A 22,579-nucleotide genomic window follows, 5' to 3' on the forward strand; every position below is an offset into this window, starting at 1 on the left:
ACCTACATCATATAGCTATTGTAGTGTAACATACCTACATCATATAACTATTGTAGTGTAACATACCTACATCATATAGCTATTGTAGTGTAACATACCTACATCATATTACTATTGTAGTGTAACATACCTACAGCATATAACTATTGTAGTGTAACAATTATACACCTATATTGTACCCCTGATTCTTTGAATCAAAGAAAGTTAGACCCTACCCTACAGATAGATCGAGATAATCAGGTACAAGGGAGTCGGAAGTAGCTCGGCCACAATTTTAGAGGTCCAGTTTTTCAGGAAAGCAAGAAGGTCAAAGAGTGCAGAACCTATCCCATATGATAGACAATCATGCGGTGTTAGAAACAGGTAACTGTCGCCAAGGGTCAGATTTAGTGACCAACAACAATACTGGCCTTTTTCTGAGGATAATACAAGCCATAGTTCATCCAGTCAAAGGTCAAAGTGTCAAAGGACTGGTGAAAATCCTACTCAAAGAGCATTGTGTTCACAATCTGAAGAGGAAGTTCTTAAAAGATCATCTCGTTCAGTTATATAAGGTAGACCGAATTTCGAAGAACTTTGGTTAAAGGATGTATCTGTTGGCACGGATACTCCAAGTATAGAGAGTTATGTCCCTTTACACACACGATCGACTTAACTGGCGTTAAGGCAGAAAATGGATGAACAACCCATTTTACCAGAGAAACAGACCACGGGTCTTAGTATCCCTTGCTATGTCAAGCAAAAGGACCAAAGCTGTCTGCCTCTCAAAGAATCTTCCACTAAGACATGGCTGCTGGACTGTCCACTCAGCTTAGCTGACCTTGGTTTAGTCAGTCAAAGGTCAAGTTTTGTCAGACCTAATCTAACTTCCAAATCCGATTCAATCAGTTGTGAATCTATGGCCCGTGTTATTCCTCCAGTTAAGAGACTAGAGGGGAAAGAAGCAGACAATGATACTATTGCTGGAAACTCGCATACAACATCTGCGTAAACAAACCGTCCTGCGCAAATGTCACCCTGTCATTCTATTGGCCAAAGGTCTGAAGTGCAAAGTGAAAATGTCTACTCCCACGACACAAGATTTGAAGGTGAGGACTTGATGATTGACCGAAATGGAGACTCAAAAATTAATAAGGAAGGGAAAGGATTCCCTTCAAAGACAACATATGAAGAAAAGAACAAAACTTATCAGTCCTAAGACTCAAGATACGGAGGAAACAGAGATGACAGGACCAATCCCTATACTCTCGAGATATAAATGGTCATTCACCTAACTCAAAACGTAGGAGAGACGACAGAATTGACCAGTCCCCAAGACCAAGATTTACAAATGATCAGTCCGCAGACACAAGATATAGATATGACCAATCCTCAGAATCAATATATGGAAATGACCAGTCCCCAGACTCAAAATATAGAAGAAACGACAGAATTGACCAGTCCCCAGACTCAAGATATAGATATGACCAGTCCCAAGATATTGAAATGACCGGTCCCCAGAATTAAGACATAAAAATGACCGGTCCCCAGACACAAGATATAGATATGACCAGTCCCCGGAATCAAGATATAGAAATTACCAGTCCCCAGACACAAGATATAGATATGACCAGTCCCCAGACTCAAGACATAGAAATGACCAGTCCCCAGACACAAGATATAGATATGACCAGTCCTCAGAATCAAGACATAGAAATGACCAGTCCCCACACTCAAAATATAGTAGGGAAGACAGAATTGACCAGTCCCTAGACTCTATCAATAGACATGACCAGTCCCCAAAATCAAGATAAATAAGAGAGGGACGAAATGACCAGTCAATACATTCGAGATATACAGAAGACAGAAATGACCAGTTTCCAAACTCAAAATATAGAAATGACCAGTCCCCGAACTCAAAATATAGGAAAGACGAAGATAGTCAGTTTCGGGACTCTAGGTATAAAAATGACCACTACCCTGTCAAAGATGATAGATATATAACAGATGGCAAAAGATATGACCATTCTCAAACCTTAGAATACAAAACAACTGGCAGGAAAGACTATTCAGATGAGTGCGATGATTCACAAGATGACTGGACAGATCATGATAATAAGGATAGTAGAAAGCGTGGTCACAAACGAGGAGGAAATTATTCCAATACTAATAATGAGGATGATGACATTGATTTGACAGGGAAATCTAGACAAAAAGATAGATCATATTATAGAAAATCCCCTTCGGGAAATTCGAGATCTTCAAATTCAGAATCTGACAGCCACGACAGTGGACATAGGAGGAGGTCAGAAAAGTCTGGACATAAGAAGAGGTCAGATAAATCTCGCAGTTTAGAGAGACAATCCTCCATAAAAGAAGCATCTCAATGTCCACATCAGGACCATTTATCCGCTTCAATAGGAAATTCAGAGAGTTTGAACCCGGAATTGAAACCAATAGCACCGACGGATTATGAGCAGCAAACTACGTCTTACCAAATCTCCTGCGTGTAACACAGCTCAGATTTCAGAAAATGCACCTGACGGGATGCAGCATAAATCTGAATTCGATACTACTGACATTCCATTGGTTGCGGGGATTGACGGCCAGCGGCATCAACCTACCGAAGATACAGAGGCAGAACAAATGGATCATAGAAAGGATGATCACGTTGTCATGGATACAGACGATCAGTATTCCCTTTACAGCATTGGCATTTCATCACTATCCCGGACTTCGTCACAAGGTATGTACGCTGTCGGATGTCTTGAAACGATGTTTTTGACTGTATTATATTTAAGCAGTAATAACCCATGTTCGGAATTAAAGTCCACCCTTACACAGAGATTCCCGACGATAGGCATATTTCTTGGTATTAAACTCATCCCTTGTTGCACAGATTTTACCAGTGGTAGTCTAATGTTCGGTATAAGGCCACCCTTTGTTACCCGGATTTTACCATTGATAAAACAAGTCCACTCATTGTTGCACAGATTTACCTTATAATGTTCAGCAATAAGACAAACAGCAACGTCAGTGCAGCAATGTTATAGACAACATTCCTTTTTACTTTTGAACAGTAACACATTAGCGATTTGACAATTTCTGTCTTACTTATTTCCTTTAAAAGGGCAATATAATTGTGGGTTGTAACATTTTCAATGGAAATAAACCCTACGCAGTATGTTTGTTTCACCATTAACATTTCATTCTAGAAGTATTGCATATCGCACTCTTATCCGTACCTCTGTTATCTGAGTTGGTAAAAACAAATACTGCGTCGTTTGTCCGGATAGTAACGGCTTAACTGCAGCTCATTAAATATTGCGACTACATGAATATTTGATATTAGTACGTTGACGAGACAGTGTGTCCTTTACCAGACAAAGATCCGTTGATAGGGATTGAGAGTCAAGTCACTACAATGTTTGTCCGGATGTTCAGTGCTGATCTTCATAAATAGAAGTTTTACAGAAAATATTGTTTGTTGCGAATAAAAGAGGACATTCAAGGTCAATGTCACAATTTAGGGTAAAAGGTAAAATCATTGTAATGATCTTCCAGGCTGCAACTTATCATTATATATTATATAAATTATTGGGTCAAGCACTTTAGATCGAGATTTGTACCCAAACGAAACTTCAGAGTAAGGGGTCAAAGTTCAATGGAAGCATAGAAAAAAAAATATCCTGAAATATTTTATGTTATAATTTTGTAGGTTTGTGTGTTCCAATTTGAGAATGTATATATATTTGAGAAACGTATCACAATGTACAGAGATGGGAGACGTGAAAATCATCTCCATTTAGGGAGAGGAATTATAATATCGGTAACGATATGATATTCAAATGAGGAGGATATACATACGTACACAATAAGGGCATTTTAACAATGCGATCAAAATATCCAGGAGCTTCTGAATTTCTCATTTGTTTTCCAGAATCCCTTTTAGAGAGTCTTCCAAAATCCAGACGGGAGGCAGTCCGCCAGCGAAGATTGTCCCTTTATCTGGTATTCCGTTACCTTGACACCAAGTCACTGGGGCGTGTCGCGGGTGTGTGTCGCGAATGGAAGAAGGTCAGTCGGCAGTCTGCTCTGTGGAAACGAGTCCACCTCACGCACACAAGATGTACTACAAAAGTAAGTCTTATAACTACTGTAGTTACAAAATGTATACAGCTATATCTGTTTAATGTGTGTGGTTTGGCCTATAATATTTGCATCGAAACATCGATATCCGAAAGAAAAAAATGTTTACTCTTCGGATATTTATAACACAAATAAATATGCTAAGAAATATTCTATATAAACAAAGTAAATGTACTGACTACGTAAAAATCGTCGGAGAAGGTCAGTTTTTCCAATTCTAGGATCAATGAAGTTCCATTCTATATACATTTGATATAATTTTATTTTAAAACCTTTTGCATTTTATTTACAAATGATATCATTTCAAAGCAAAAAACATCACACAATAACAATTCAATCAAAAACATTTAAATATGTGCAGACAATTAAACACAATTTGTACAGTTCTTTTACAGGAATATGTGGCTATTCTATATACATTTGTTCTGTTTAAATGTACTTAATCTTTGATAACCGTTGATAACTATATGTGAATGAAATAAGAATTGTTCCATTTTCCTAACTTTTAAGATTAATTTGAAGTTGGAAAAAAGATCCCAATCTTAAAAGACAAAATGCAAGATGGTACCGTTACAGAAAAAAGTTTTAACTGTACATTTGTGAGCATTGCATTATTTCATATAATTTTTTCTATCTTATTCGGTGTTCTTCGTTTTGATATATGTTTGAAGATATTTTCAATTCAATATTGATATCAAAATGATTGATTAAATATTGTTTGTCTCCGGGCATCCACAGTCCTTTGATCCTGAATATATTCTTAAATCTGTGTCATTTACAATAATATACTAGTATACACTAACTATGTGAATGATATAATACCAAGGTCAAGGACCAGATGTTAGATTCCCACAGTCATTCATTACTGATCTTTGGAACATTTGATGATAAAGTTGGTACGTTACTATTTCCACCGTTGGTGTACACAGCTAGAAAGTCTTCATCTTGAAGGTAAGAATGTTCACATCCATAAACTTATATAATAAGTATTTATTGTATTTACCAGAAAAGTGAATAAACTATATTTGACATACAGCATCGCCCATTACATGGCTAAAGCACGGTCGAAAAATTATAACCTCATTTCCTTATTCTAGGATTTCTTTATCTTTACATTTAAAAGAAATCTACATTTTGCGATAACCCGAAAAATTTCAACCACAACCAGGGGCTACTGACCTCTGCTACCTAAACGGTAACAGAAGTTCTCATGTTTGTATATGTCCATCACACAACATTTTGTTTGCAATACTGTAGTCGTTTGACTAAGACTGGATTTTTATTGTTTATACCCTTGAAGCTGATTCCCTGAGATCGTTCTCTCAAATCACACCCTGTCCACAGCACTCCGTCCGTATCTAAGCTAACTGCCATTAGATAGACCTTTTGTGGATACGGTTGAGTTGCGATGGCCTTGAGAAACTCTCCTCTACCACTGAGGACGTGCAAGTATGAATCGCAACAAATAATCAAATTTCCTACAGTGTCATACTGAAGATCATGAATTTCTCCGTGCAGTTTATTTTTACTAGACTGCTCGAAGATTTCCTCAAAATCTTGGGCCATGACTACAACAGATCTATTTGAACTGATAACTGCAACATTCCGGGTAACACAACACTCTGCGAGTTTTGTTGGATTATCCACCAGTGGCTTACCAGACTGCCTTTGCTGTGTTGAGATCATTGCCTGTCCATCTTTCGTGTATTTTGTGATTATGTTGCTGAAACCTACTATGACTTGGTCATCCATGGTAACACATAAACATTGTATACTTGTATATGCTTGGTGAACAGTTGGATGCGTTTTAAGTAGTGACGCTGAACTCTTGTTACTGACGTCTAACTCAAACACATCCTGCTCTGAGCAGACCCAGAGATTCTTTGTAGTAGGAGAAACACTGGCATCCATGATGGGCAGCTCCCATGGAACTGTTTGCTGCACATCACCGTTGGTATTAATAAGTTTTACCTCACATCGTCCATTATAACATTCCCTCTTACACACCACCCAGGCCTCATCCTCAGTTGAGGCACATATTGCCTGGATTTGGTTTGTACTGTCTAAATCAAAAGTTGACAGTTCTATGGTGTTCGGCAGAAAGGTGTACTGCAATGGACGATAGGCTGATGACGTAATGGTGCCAAAGTATCTGTCCATGTAGCTATGAGGATTTGTGTTGGGAAGAAAACTTGCAGTAGCCAATATAGGCATCAGTTGCAAGTTTGGTCTAGATCGAACTTCATCCAGGGTGTCATGTACTTGGAGGCTAGATCCATGTTTAAGAACCGCAGTATATTCCCGTTGTAATTTATTATCAAAACACTTTAGCTGGCTTTGAAGTTCCTTTTTGGAACAGGTAAGTGACTTGATGTTTCCTTCCGTCATTTGCTTGCAGAATTCCAAAACCTTTTCTGTTTTGATATCAATTGCCTGTTTCAGTTTTACGCTCTGAGTTTTCACTTCACGGCAAAGGCTGTCATAATTGTTCAAGGTGGTCTTCATTTCATTCTCAGTAGAATCAATACCCTTTTGGATCTGCGCTCTGTTGTGTTTGTTAAGATAGCTTTGAAGTTCTGTTTTCATTGATGGTATAACTTCATTGAGGTCACACACGAAATGACCCTTGTGAAGACCGGAGAGACATTTCACACACATGACATCACTGCATGTTTCACAGTACAATGTCAATGAGTGTCCCTTATGATAGACACAGGTAGTTTGACCCTTTTCCCTGACGACTTTTTGAGCCTTCTGTTCTGTCGCCATTTTCATCCAATTGTCTTGTTATCAATGCTCAGATAAGATGCTACAAAATACAAAATGATACCCCACTCAACTACTGATCTGACATTCTATCAACATATCATTTAGCAATGGAATGAACGAACCGATAATTACTTCGGGGTTTAATGCTAACCCAACAATCATATGTTATCTACATAATAATCACAGGAATATATGAATGTACTCACAAACAGGGGAAACTTAATATGAATCACAAAATACTACTCAAAATGTTGTAAACCATGTTTGATTATGAAATGACTTGAGAACAATACCCTGTGTAACAAATGAACACGTTTAAATTTACATGGAACTCATGACAAAATGACATTATAATGGACGAACACTTGAAAACTGTGTATGATATAACGCTGATCGAAATAATATCGGATATGGCCTATTATCAAATACAATCCAATCAAAATGATTATATTTCCTTTTCCGATGCAACACCATGAAAACAGTTCCGGTAGAATTAATTGAAATCTTTTTTCCCGCCGATATAGGAATCTTTAAAAGCGCCCATCGTCATTTGGTAGGAATTTTCGTCAAAAAAGATGATGTTGACGTTACATTTCCACTTCCGGTTGACAACTACTTATATGTAAATTCACTGATTCTCAAAGATACCAAAAAATTGTTCATAAACCATTATTAAGCCTGTTGTATTTGAATGTAAACAAGTGGGCCAATGGACCTGTATCACTCACCTGGTATTAATATCACAATTGTAACCTTAAAGTGGATGAAACTCAAGCTACATACAAAGTATCAGTGTCATGACTAAAATTCCTTCAAAAGAACCTGCTGTAAATTGTTTGACCCCTGTGAACTTGAAAGTCAAACAAGGACATTACATTGAACAAACTTAATAGCAAGAAGCTACCAGCCAAATATTATGATTATATTCCTTACATATCATATATATCTGACGCCTGTGACCTTGAAAGTAGGTCAAGGTAATTTTAACTCGTAATCTTTGTCAGACTCCATTCCAGGAAGCTACCAGCCAAATATTAAGATTCTAAACATTTCAGTTCTTCAGAAGAAGTCATTTAAAGTGTTTGACATATCTGACGCCTGTGACCTTGAAAGATGGTCAATGTCATTTTCCTTCCCAAACTTTGCCATCCAAAATGCTACCAGCTAAATATTAAGATTCTATACCTTTCAGTTCTTAAGAAGAAGTAATTTGAATTGTTGAACATGTTTGCCCCCTATGACCTTGAATGTAGGTTGACGTAACTTTCTCTCGCAAAATTTGTCGGGCTTCTATATAAGAAGCTACCAACCAAATAGTTTGATTCCATGCCATTTTGATTATTCAGAAGAAGTTGTTTGATGATTTTGACATATTTGACACCTGTGACCTTGAAAAAAGTTCAAGGTTATTTTCATTCGCAAACTTTGCCATCCAAAAAAGCTTCCAGCCAAATATATTTAGATTATATCACTTTCAGTTCTTCAGAAGATGTCATTTGAAGAGTTTCAAATATTTTACCCCTGTGACCTTATAGTAAGTGAAGGTTATTTTCATTCACAAACTTTGCCATCCAAAAAGCTACCAGCCAAAAATAAGAGTATATACCTTTCAGTTCTTCAGAAGAAGTCATTTAAAGTGTTTGCCATATTTTAACCCCTGTGGCCTTGAAAGTAGTTCAAAGACATTTTAACTCGCAAACTTTGTCGGGCTCAACCCCAAGGAGCTACTAGCCAAATATTATGATTCTATCCCTTTCAGTTCTTTATAAGAAGTCATTTGAAGAGTGTGATATATTGACCCATGTGACCTTGAAGAAGGTCAAGGTCATTTTCTTTCTCACACTTTGTCGGGCGTCATCACGAGAAGCTACCAGCCAAAAAATTAGATTCTATACCTTTCAGCTCTTCAGAAGAGGTCATTTAAAGTGTTTGCCATATTTTAACCCCTGTGGCCTTGAAAGTAGTTCAAAGACATTTTAACTCGCAAACTTTGTCGGGCTCAACCCCAAGAAGCTACTAGCCAAATATTATGATTCTATCCCTTTCAGTTCTTCATAAGAAGTCATTTGAAGAGTTTGAAATATTTGACCCATGTGACCTTGAAGAAGGTCAAGGTCATTGTCTTTCTCACACTTTGTCGGGCGTCATCCCGAGAAGCTACCAGCCAAAATATTAGATTATATACCTTTCATTTCTTCAGAAGAAGTAATTTGAAGTGTTTGACATATTTGACCCCTGTGACCTTGAAAATTAGGTCTAGGTCACTTTCATTTTCAAACTTTGTCCGGCTACATCCAAAAAACTATAAGTCAAATATTAAGATTCTATGCCTTTCAGTTCTTTAGACGAAGTCGTTTGAAGTGTTTGCCATAGTCGACCCCTGTGACCGGGAAAGTTGGCCAATGTCATTTTCATTCCCACACTTTGTCAGGCTCAATCCAAAGAAGCTACCAGCCAAATATTAAGAATATATACTTTCCAGTTCTTTAGAAGAAGTCGTTTTATGTATTTGACACATTTGACCCCTGTAACCTTGAAAGCAGGTCAAGGTCGTCTTCGTTCTCAATTTATGTCGGGCTTTAACCAAAAAAAGCTTTTCGCCAAATAGCATGTCTCTAGGCTGCAGAAGAAGTCGTTTAAAGAAAAAGTTCATAGACGCCTTACGCCGGACGGACGAACGACAGACGCCGCGCCATTGAATAAACTCACAAGCTCTACGGGCAGGTGAGCTAAAAACGTCGGAGCTTCTCTCAGAATGTCATAGGTGCAATACGTCATCAAGTGTTGCTGTAGCTCATATTCTTATTTGGGCCTTATAAGGGTTAATATCAGAGACACAATATCGAAGTACAGTTCACTTTGGCAACTCGTTTTTGCACTGAATATAACTTGAAAAATTACCTATGCGCATCTTACAATAATTGTATAAGTACAAAGAAATTAAGGTATTATTTATCAATGTGTATTTAATACATTTATTATGCAGTGGAACTTATATAAGTATTACACCAGGAAGTAAATGAAATATAATTGAAAAGGGCTTGGCTATATTTAAATCATGTACTTCAAAGCTAAATATGCCCATTGTAAGCCTTGTAATTTTAGTGCATTTATAGACTCGAATTCGCAATTTTATATTTTATGGGAACGAGATAGATGATCACAAAATATGCTTAAATTGACGTGATGATAGGCAAACTTTTGAACTCGTGACGAAGTACCACAATGACAGAGATATCTCTTCATAAACACGAAAACATGATTAAATTGGTTAGCTAAGGATGCAAACAAGTACCCTCGACTACTTATTAAACTTACATCAAAATACACCAGCATCTAAATTTACCATTAACTGCACACAATTCTGTCAACAGCAAACCCGCAGTCACAGAACACGGAAGTTATATAACAAAACGACCTCCAATAATGAAGAGTTTTAAACCTGCTAAACCGGTTTTACAAGACCACTGATCGGTAATTGCAGGCAATCAGGGTAGGAACGACAGCTCTTACAAAAATCACCTGACAAAGTCATGACACACCTACAGTTCTACCTGTCTGAATGATCCGGGCCTTACTTATCTGGACGTGTGTGAACAAATACCTGGCGGTTCGTCAGCTACCCGTCCGCTGTCCTGGATCTGAGTCAAAAGCGTCAGGTCAGAGGTCATGTGATTAAACTTGTTACACGATTACATGGTTAACACATGGAACTTACTCATTTAAACAATATTTCTTTCCGCTTAAAAGATTTGCCATCTATTTTTGCAAGATTTATTACATGCCTACGTTTACAATAGACATTCTCATTAATTTTAGTTTAATTTCACTGTTTATTGAAACAGCTGTTCTCAAAAGAAGAGGGGCCTGTCATGTCAATTGTCATGCCAGTGTAATGGGTTTTAGCTGTCATTCAGTTCGATATATCGCTGCTTTTAAGTGCAAAAAAAACCGGCCATATCTTTTGTTTACAATGAATAACACTTATTTCTGTTTATGATAATACTACTTTTTTCATAATGAGCAAACGTACTCATAACCGTTAAAATATTTACTTCGAGGGGTTGGGTTATGCAAATGTACATTCAATGTTTTTGGCAGATATGTATGATATAAACAATTCAATGCATTGAACACCTGTTTTGATTCCAATCAATTAGTTTTGTTCGCATATTTTTTTTCCAAACTTTATCCAAACTTGATATCTGGGCATGCATATATAGTTTACTAAACAACCGTGACAGCCAGGCTAGCCAGAGTTTCCTATGATACCAATACTCAGACTTTTGACAGATTGATGTGCATGTTTGGTGCGGACATCTGTCTGTCAAAATTACAAAAGTCTGGTATTTGGACCAGAGGAAACTTTGAGACATAAATCCACAGACCTGTAGGTCATAATCAAGATTCAAGTATAAACTCATCAAATAAATTCACATTAAAGTTAATGTGATCATCAAACTTTAAATTTAATAACAGAAAAATACTATGATATGGAAACTTAAAACATTACCGTTAACACTATGGTGCATTGTCCACAAACGCATTTTTATAAGAAATGTTTTGGTGTATACAAGTAGGTATTATTTATAAGATGATGGTTGTGATGATGATGATGGTCATGATGGTGATGACAAAGAGGAAAACTAGCTTGTTTGCTAATGACATGTTTGTATATTATGTAAAATCTCTGAAAATAAACAATTACAAAAGAAGGTCTTTAAACATCTTAATTTAATCAGGACAGCAGTTGGTGAATTTATCTCTCATCCATCTTGATTTGTGATTATTATTATTTGTGTGAAATGAAAACGAAATAATGAAGTGACACCACTAGGAGGCTGTCATTGTTCTATGTTCTATTGTTAATGAATACCTTGAATGTGAAAAGCAATTTAATTTGTGCTATATTGCACTGCTAGAACAAAGTTGGAATAGATTTGAAATCATGATTATGTGTTATGCCACATATCAATTCTGCTCTAGAACAGTAAGCTTTGGAAAGCATTTCTACCCATGCAGTTTAACCATAATTATTCTAAACTTCAAACATTTAATTTGATCTTTATCATTAGGTATTTCTGGGGATAGTTATATATCACCATTGAAGCAACATCAAATACTGAAAAGTAAATAATCATCTAAAACATGTTTCCTACATTTGTGTTAACTTGTTTTTATTTTTAAAATATGATAATATATTCAGATCAATTGATTTTGATATTTTATTCTTTGCCATATAAAATAATTGAGTGAAGTATTATTTCTAACCATTTCTTGTAAATCGTTCCATGAAATGAAAATGCTTCACTTATCATCAAATTAAATCCTGGTTAGTTTTGATATCAGAAAAATCTCTTTTATGGTGTGAAAAATTGTCTCACTCTTGGAAAATCGCAGATACTTTTGGCATATTGATTTACATTCCCCATCGAAGATGTAGACCAAGTGGGCACTGCTGTAATCAAAGTATTCAAGAAAATTCTCAGACAACTTTGCTGATTGTCTTCCAGCTCACCAGCAATTTTCCTTGAATTTAGAGCAAGTATTGAAATGAAATTGACTTATCTAAATGGATGTTTTAGGAGAAAATTAAATGTCAAAATGATATGACTGTGAATCAGACAGCAATCTAGATTTAATTAGTACTACTGTTATATATTTGTAAAGTTTATCCTACTTATAAAGCAAGTAGTGAAATCTACTTTGGTTTAATATGTCTCTTTCCATATTCACAAATCAAATACCGATAGGTATATATCTTGCAAGAACAAGTTCTAACTGTTGACGTTTCATGTCACCAAATGACTGGCTGTGAAACCAAGTGGATCCATAAGTTTCCCTTGAGTGATCAGCGTCTCTGAATGACAAAGCCAAACAGGGTTTTTTTCTCAAAGGGACTGATATTTGATTGTGAGTTAATATAAAGATTTTTTATTCACACAAATATATACATATATCTCCTGACGCTCTTATATCCTTACTTTCAAATCGTATCATTTATGCACCATAAGATTATCATCATAATGACTTCTAGTTTCCTCTGGCTCCAACACCAGACCTGGGACTTTCTGACCAATAGAGCCAGAAAACTTGGGCTAAATTACATCAAATCAATTTAAAGACTTGATCAGTCTTTAATGAAAGCACATGTGTGATTGTGTGATCTGTAATGTTTACAATCACAATGATATATCACATTAAGTGGTCAGGCAAATAATGCTGGAAGCATAAAGCCAATTTAAGTTATAATTATAGGAAGAAATGCATTACACTAAAAACATATTTGTGTATGATAAAAGTGTGGCAGAGTTTAATTGTACATAGGATTACGGTCGCCTTTTAGTTGAGAGCTAGAGGGCATTTCCCTTTAGCTCAATGGTAAGGAGCCTGACTAATAACCTAGTAATCGCTGGTTCGATCCCTGGTGGAAGCACACTACTCTCTTTCCTGTTACAAATGCATGGGTGTGCATGTCCTAGGACATGACAGTGTACAGCTGTAGGGGATACGTGGATTTGTCCAGCTGTAAAGGAGCAGTAGCCTGTAGGGATTCATCATACAACATTTAAAGGGATAAGCACTGTGCACATAGTTATGGGTTGTCCGTTGTATCAAGGATGTATATTGATTGAGTATCAAACTGCGACACATTTCACTTTCTGGTTAACACCTCATACGCTCGTAAAGTCAATCGCAGTAGAACTGACTGCTGTTGTTCTTTGTCTGTTGTAGTTATTCAACAACGCTGCATGTATCGATAGGTAGGTTTTAGGAAAATAATAAGAAAAGAAGAGGGTTTAATTATGTAAAATATATACATTGACGTATACCGCACTTTTCGTCAAGCTACCCGTAGTTCAGGCCTTCCAAGCCAAGAGGTGATAGAATGACAGAATTAGGATTCAGAATTTCGTTTGCACCTTTTCCTCCATATTGGTTAACATTGTTTTAGGCAAATACTTCCATAAACTGTCAATATGAGAGCACCGCGATGTTGTTTACAAAAGTTTAACCACTTGATCTCTGACCCAAAATGTCTGCGGTGACTGGCAAAATGTCTATACATGTATGTACTGACGGGTTATTTTTCTGGAAGATTTGTTAGCTAGATCAGAATAATAACAAAAATAAACTTTTGAAAAATGTAGTATTGTTATTATATAAAAACAATTATCTAGATTATCATATAAAAATAAGCAATATTTTAATGAATTTGTTATTCCCATACATACATCTAATACGTTGAATTAAAAGAAGAGGTCATCGCAAACGCAAAGTCTTGAACATTACAAATGATAAATAATAAAGAAAAAAACTAAGAACATGTATATACTTTAAAACATGTTATCGAAAAATCTGCAAGTAACATCAAATGTCCAGAATGCCTTACACTGGTATGTGCTCGAAGCAGAAATACTTTTAAAAACTATGTATGTGCCATATGCCAGGCTTTTTTTATTAAATTATTTCCTAAAATAGCATGAAGTTGGATTCCTTTAAACAGCAAATTAGAAGGACAACTTACTATAATATAGAAAGTTATACATATAGTTAGGGGTAGGATACTTGGATACATTAATTCTATTGTAGACAATCTTAGGGAAGGAGTCTGAATATGATTTTGTCTATTTGTACAAAACCAAATGATCCGGTATCATCTTTACAATTATATCAATAAAGAGAATAACTCTACACTCCTGAATCTGTAGATTTGTGTAAACTTCAGATTGACTCACTTTCAACAATGTTACTTTAGCTGATAAATGTTAACATGTGTAACTTGAACATTGTCGCAATGTGGGGAAACATAAACGTACTTCTATACGTATTTCTCTATATATAATAATGTCAACGGTAAGCCGGTTAACCGGCTACTCGGTCGGACGACCACGAACCGGTTACCAAAATCAATAACCGAATAGTCGGACATTTACTTTTTCTGTTTCCCTGGCTTAAACCCACAAATTTTCTATAGATGCGACCAAAATCGGATAGTTTTGTAATAAAAACAGTGTTCAGGGATCACATGTTAGTGCTGATTTTATAATGAAGCCAGAATACATAGTTGTGAAATATAAACTTAAGAGATAGAATGCGCTTTTACATGCGAGATATGTTAATATAATCTGAAGTGTAAACACTTGAATGAGCAAGCATGTCTTAAAACGTGTGTTAAGCAAATTTTGTTCTAAAGAGCAATATCACCGCATAGGATTTCAAGTACAGATACCTGTAATTAAATCCCGTCACTACCTACCGACATTTATCTATGCATATCTGTTTGTGGTGTAAAAACGTTTTAGAAAGAACATTTTCTACACATATATTGTGTTTGTTGTTGTTTATTATTTGATTACCAAATTGACCGATCAACCCGGTTACTCGATCGAAAGATTGTTCGAGTAATCGGTAACCAAAATGTGACCGGTTTGACCACCCTAATATACAAGTATATTTATATACGAGTATGTTTATATAAATGTATTTATTTATAAGTATATTATAATAAATAAGTATGTTTATATTTGATCAAATATATAAGTTTATTTGTATTTTATTTTATTGTGTTTTATAGGCATAAATATTTAATGTGAAATATGAATGTACTTATATACTAGTATGTACGTATCTTTATAATATATGCATATAGTTGTGTTTAAGTATATCAATATATAAGTATTTAATATATTTAAGTATGTGTACTTAACAAAATCAACCACAGCTGTATCAATACCAAATATACATGTTTTGTTGCAGATATTTATACGAGGAAACAGTTGGAACTTGAGAGTGATGAAGACTTCGCTCAAGCTGTTAGGTAAAGAATCTGAGCACAATTTATCTTGCACTATACTCTGTAGCAGATTGTACTGATTGCGTGAATGACGCGTTCTGTTGTTATTTTCTCCAAAAGCTATGAAGTTCAGATTTTTCTATAAATACCACCTCAAAATTCAAAGTCAGAGTGTAAGTATGAGAATATATAACGTAGTTTAGTAGTTTTCTTATTGAGTTTAACAACTTTTGGCTGCCGCGTTATTTTTGAGGTTAAGTCCATTAACAAAAAGTAACTTCCTATTGGTTTCGAATTTGTTGAGTGTAAATTTCGTAACTGATGTCGAGGTCGGGGTAATTTTTAAGAGTAGGTAGATATGTATATTACGAATACAGAGAAATGGATTACCCCTCGTTCAGCTTATAACCAGCTCGAATTAGCATTTTCTATCAAACGCAATTACATTGTCTCATATCATGAATTGTTTTTTCATGTTAAGTATGATACTTGTGATCAGTTTGTAGAACAGGGTTTGTAAGGAAGTGTTGTGTTAAAGTATTGTCACAGCGACAGATTATGTATCTAGGATTGTTGTGATATGGTCAAAATGTCGGCCATCGTATGTATAGGGGGTTGTGTAAAATTCAAAATAGATTATGTATCTAGAATTATTGTGATATGGTCAAAATGTCGGCCATTGTATGTATATGAGGTTGTGTGAAAACCAAAATAGATGTTGGTCATTATATTCAAAGGGGCTTGCGTGAGAGTCACAACAGATTATGTATTGTAGTGTTGTATTGCCACATGAACAGTATAGATGTGAGGGATGTCGTGTTATAGCCACATGGACAGTGTATTTATATACTTAGTGAAAACTATGTATACCAGACAGTGCGATAAAAGGTTTTGTAGTGACTGTTATATTTTAAATTGCTTGCTTTCCTGAGATAACAGATATCTTAAATTAAAAAAACCTATGACATAGTGATATTTCATAAATAAGAGGTAAGGATGTTCATGCAACAGTAAATGTCTTTGTTACGTTAGAACATCATTTTGATTTCTGTATTGCTTATGTTGTAGTGATTGATGTTCTTCGGATTCAAATATCTTCATACATATTTTGAACATTGTCATACTTCATATTTATACATTGAATATGCTTAAAGGTCATATACCAGTAAAACTATTCGAGTAGGGCTGATTGTTTTGGTTTGGTGGCTTCTCGGTATTACTTTTAAGGTTATAAACATCTGATTTTTTGCAGATGTATGTGGTTAGCCAGTTGCTATAGCAGAATGTTACAAAACGTTTGTTACCATAGCAACACTCATATTTTGGGTGCTGATGTGTTGTGGGCTTTAGGAGCTGGGTGTGAACTCATACGCTCTTTAGACATTGCTCCCCTGTACCCATGGTAAGTATTTGAGACTATGTACTGCCATTAAACCAATGATGGTCATTATGTAGCTCTGCTTCGCCACTGCTACCAGAAAACGGAAATAAGGAGATTTCCTACATGATGTTGTGATAAACAAAAACTTGGTAAATATAAGTTCTCAAGACAACTTTATGTATAGCACCAAGATTTTTGTTTTGAGTATTTATACTGAGGTCGTTATTAATTTAGTCAAATAATGAAGCAAAAAAAAACTATGATATATATGTCTTGACCGGGTCATATTCATGAAACATAGAATAATTACTAATGTATATTATTATAACCATACATCACAGACAATTGGCTTCAACATGTATGCGACTTTGTCACAATGCAAGTTTGACACTAATATATATATATATACATACATTGTATATATTTCGATGTTGGCTTAGCAGGATGTAAGAACTACAAAGGAAGTATTTTAATTTGGCTTCGTAATCAAATGATTTGTATGTATAACCCATCTAATGGCCAAGTGGGTCATAGGTAACGCTCAGTTCATGATTCAAAACGGTTAACATATTGCTAAATGTCAAAAAACTTCCTTATGTAATATAGGTTCTAATTAAGGGTCTATTGCTGTTAGCCTTTACTCACTACTGTAAATGGAAATTAGAAAGTCAAGAACCTGTAATGTCTGAGAGTTAACGATAAAATGTCTTGGAAGGTAGGAGTAAAAATCCCAACTTATCAATATATTTCTAAAAACCATCTCGGTATTCATATTTATATTGTAACATTTTTATTTCTTTATATAGATATAAAAAATAAATGATCTGAAAATCAGATCGTTCGGACGGTTGAACTACTTCAATTACATTTGTTCCATTTTTCAGTGTGAGCACAGAAAAGTTTACTAATAAATGCCTACAGATTATTTCCCAGTTTTTACCGGAGTTGGATCGCCTGTGTATTGGAGGCCAGCAGTAAGATGTTAACGGATTCGTCCTGATAGGTAGGTAGTTTGAATGTTGCAACTGAATTTTATCATAAATTTCTAGAATGATCCTGCGTTTTGGTTGTTGATAAGTATACGGTTACACTAAAATTGATCCCCTGCGCCTCAGCTTTACGTATGGTCAGAATGAATTACAAATGCATCAAGTCAGACGCCGAGTCTCCTATATATAGGTTTGTATTTACTACATATAAGTCTATAGAGACATTCTGAGACAAGTAATATGTTTAGCGTTTATTGAAACGACGATCTGTTAACGGATTCGTCCTGATAGGTAGGTAGTTTGAATGTTGCAACTGAATTTTATCATAAATTTCTAGAATGATCCTGCGTTTTGGTTGTTGATAAGTATACTGTTACACTAAAATTGATCCCCTGCGCCTCAGCTTTTCGTATGGTCAGAATGAATTACAAATGCATCAAGTCAGACGCCGAGTCTCCTATATATAGGTTTGTATTTACTACATATAAGTCTATAGAGACATTCTGAGACAAGTAATATGTTTAGCGTTTATTGAAACGACGATCTGTCAAAAGGCTTCATTAATGAAAATTATAATTGTTAGACCTTGGAATTCTGGAATGTTGACATTGAGGAAGCCAATGGCAACAATCTGGACAAGGGGTCACCAAAGCATATGGTACCTTTAGCCTGATTCCAAACACAGTTGTCATCATCGCGAAATAATTAGCTTTAAAATCAGCTCTGTGGCTATCACATTCTCTGTTGTCTTCCAAAACCTGTCGAATCATAACGCCATTGTTACTCTGATGGGAAGTTGCGGCAACAAATGTTTTTGTGTGAACGTCATATTTGACATAGCATTAACCAGTTATATATACAAACAGCAGGGTTCGTAAAATAAGACGTGCTTTTATCCGCAAAGTTTCAAATCTCCATTGCCGGTCTAGCCGGTCTCAGTCCATGGATTGAGGACGTTGTTAGTCCGTGTTGCGATAAAGCTTCATATGAATGGTATAGGATCAATATGTGAATGGTTTAAGTGATGCATTGATAGCGTTCCTGTCGCAGTGCAGTGAATGTCGCATGCTACCTGTCTTGGCAAATGTAAAGATGATATCCTTGTTCGGTTGTAATAGACCATTATATAACCTATCTAAGAAAATTTGTGGTTTGCGTTTTTCTCTGACACGGAATAAAATTTCACAAAAGATCATTTGACCAGTCTTAGCCAATAATTGAACGGTGTTCCTATCAGAAGTGCAATAAAGGTCTCGAAGGTGATCATTTAGCAATAAATGTCTTAGCAATTCTATGAATGGCATACCTATATACTATAAACTCTCGGGTCATTTTCACAGCAGCTGCTACTTTTGTAATTATTGTGGTAAAGTTATTCACCAAATTTAACACGACGGCAAACACTGAAAATATACACAGTATGAGTGAGTGTATTTTCACAAAAAGGCCAAATTATAAACCCTATAGCATCATCAAAGCTTTATAGAGCATAAACATCATGGACTTATGACTTCACACAAAACGTCATCTTTTTAATGCAATGGCGGTTTTCTCCATGTTACAGCGCAATCTTGCCAGCGTTTGTACTGTCTATCCCTGCATGGCTGTGTGGATATTGAGGAGGATGTCGCCCTAGCGATGTGTCGAAAGGGACTCAAGAACCTGCGCTCGCTGGACTTCAATCACACTCCTGTCACAGACAAGGCTTTGCTGCACTTTTACAGTAAGCATTATAAGTGTCTTTCTCTTTAGTTAATATAGTATGCTTCTCCATCAACAGCTAATTTTAGTATAAACTATGCCCAGCACGTGCACTGTTGTATTAAATTACCATGCCATTACTTACATGAATACATGTAACCCTCCGCCTGTCTTTAGTGCCACAAAAAATCTAACTAGCTTATCGAAGATATATCGTAACTTAAGAATACCATTGTATAGACTTGTATTTGCCAAATACATTGTACGCATATCTGAGTCAGACCTATATATTTATTCTGATCAGGTTCCTGTAAACACTTGAAGTCCATACACGTCTCCTTCTGTACGGAGGATGTCAGTAAAGACCCAGAGTTGAAGGACACCACGGAAAACTTCAACAAGCGAATAAAGGCCTTGGAGGTACTGCACAACCAAGTACTTAACTGTCACGAGATCTGTTTCTTATGTTGTCTTTCCTTCTATTTTGGAGTTTCCTGCGTTCCTGTTTTCTTTTCGTGATTTTGAATTCAGCATACACTTAGTTTGTATTTTTTTCTATTTCAGCAATAATTCTGGATATATCTATATACATTATTTACTTTATTTTCATATTCAATGCAGTTGGTGCAAAACATTTATTGTTACTTTTTTTCAGAAGTTGAAAAAGAAGGGAGGACTGTGGAATATTCTTAAGCTGGATGTTCAAAGAGTGAATGACTAAGAACCGTTGGAGTTCGGATGCCTTTAAGTGCAATTATGGTGTTTTCTTTTTAACAGATTTCTCTAAAACACTACAGTTCTTGCCATGGTAATTTCATTATATTCGTGATACGATATTTATATCTAGCTTGATAATTGTTTGGAACTGACAACTTTGGGATTACTGCAGGTTCTATATACATTCACCGTACCTGGAAAGTTCCCGAGTAACATCTCTTTTTACCATCATAAAACAAGGTTTTCAATTGTGTTTTTTTATGTATCAAAATCTTTCAACTGAACATTTTAATATATATTTATGAATGTCTGACTGCAACGATTACATTATATATTTCTTCAAAATGATGGCTTATTTTTTAGCTAGGCTTACTTTCATGAATATTGACTCATTAAGGTAGCAGAGCAGAGCTGAGAGTTGAAATATAATAACGTAGAATATCTTTTAAGAACAAATTCAAATGATTGATTAGAATTCACTATCAATTTATATACATGTATTTTATATCTAAAAATCAACACTGCAAAATAAAACCAGTGATTAGATTTCTCTGACAAACATATATATGCAAGACATGAAGTCATATTCATGTGTGACGTCACAAAGTTTAACGTTACGCCAAATTAATGACATGCCATACTGACCGTGAAATAGCATCAATCAACGAGACATGATTAGCGAAAATAAATAATATATATATAAATAACGCAGCAAGATGGATTAAAACATATAGAAACAACAAAGTAAATATACGCACGATTTAAACCATAAAGTTCTTATCAATATATTCATGCATACCATGAAAATCCAAAAACTATTATAAACATTCATATAATTTCTTATATTTATCATGATAAAAGTCATTCCGTCTTCCAATGTTAGGATTCATAACTTATGGTAATAGCTTTATCCAATCTGTCAACAACTTTACACATGATTTGTATCAAATAAAAAAATACATATGTTGAATAAGATTCTTACTTATCGTTGATAATATTTCTCTCTTCATTTCAACTCGCCTTTTGGCTTTGTTGTTGAGCGTTCAAATAAGCGAGGAAGGTTATGGGTTCTGTCCCCTGACAGAGACAGCTTAGATGGATGTTGGTAATGACTGGTTAGCCCGTTGTCAGTATAATGTGAGCGGGTGGAGTGTCAGATTACCGTAACATTTCATTGAAATGTCACTTGAGAGTGGCCCATGTTGAAAGTCGACCCGATGTACGAATAACACGGCGTCCATTGTTACATCACCATATCACAAGTAATTACTGTAGTATTAATTTTATGGAAGATATGAATTTTGAAATCGTTTATTAAAATTGAAGAGGTGGCAAAGACAAGCACTGGTATTTGTAGTTCTGTGAATTGCAGTTTGATTCTGTTTGACGTCATGACAACAGTCGTCAAGGCCATGGGGTTATTTTAATATATGCCAATGATGTTAACAAATGATGTCCATGAAGTAAATGTTAATGAAAAGATTTGTCCTCTTTACTGGTAGATATAATCAAAGTACTGAAAGTACTGAAAGCTAAGGCAAAAGATATATATATTATTTTTGGAATGGAGAACAAAATAAAGACGAAGTTCCCATCATATTGTACAGAAGGATTTACTGTTAATTTGTTATGAATCAAAGTTTTATGTAAAAGTGTACCACTGTGAAGTTATTCTTCTTGTGTGTACAGTATATCTTTATAGGTTTGTCAGAAGAGTGGTACCAAGTTTCCTCTAGAATATATCATTTTAAACCTTTGGATAATTAATTTGCATAGGAATTTGGAATTGCTTCCCTTTGTCCATACAATGTATTTCATAGAACATTAAAAACTGAAACTGGCATTTACCCCTTTGACCAATACCTGATTATTTTAAACCATTGAATAGATTATGCACAGATTGTGAACATCTTTGAACTTTGCCTTTGTTGTTGAATAAGATATCAACCCTTGCCTTATCTAACAAAGTTACTTGGCATAAAACCATTGACCAATCAGAGTACAGTATGCTAATTAATTAGGCATGGATTTCACTCAACTTTGAACTTATCGTCTAAGTTTGTATATTGATCAATATATATTCAAGCAAGTTATCTT

General features: G+C 35.4%; 1 protein-coding gene across 1 annotated transcript in view; it reads left to right on the top strand.

Moving 5' to 3' along the window:
• The window catches only part of LOC110449242, a 53,723-nt gene extending 31,739 nt beyond the window's left edge, over positions 1-21,984 (top strand). The window contains exons 15-17 of the mRNA XM_021495986.1: positions 19,629-19,787; positions 20,070-20,185; positions 20,421-21,984. Coding sequence (XP_021351661.1) covers positions 19,629-19,787; positions 20,070-20,185; positions 20,421-20,486 — 341 coding nt within the window. The 3' untranslated portion in view covers positions 20,487-21,984. The remainder of the gene's footprint in view (positions 1-19,628; positions 19,788-20,069; positions 20,186-20,420) is intronic.
• Positions 21,985-22,579: the final 595 nt, after the last annotated feature.

This window comes from Mizuhopecten yessoensis, unplaced genomic scaffold, assembly GCF_002113885.1.
Source record: "Mizuhopecten yessoensis strain PY_sf001 unplaced genomic scaffold, ASM211388v2 scaffold4535, whole genome shotgun sequence".
NCBI classification, from domain to species: Eukaryota; Metazoa; Mollusca; class Bivalvia; order Pectinida; family Pectinidae; genus Mizuhopecten; species Mizuhopecten yessoensis.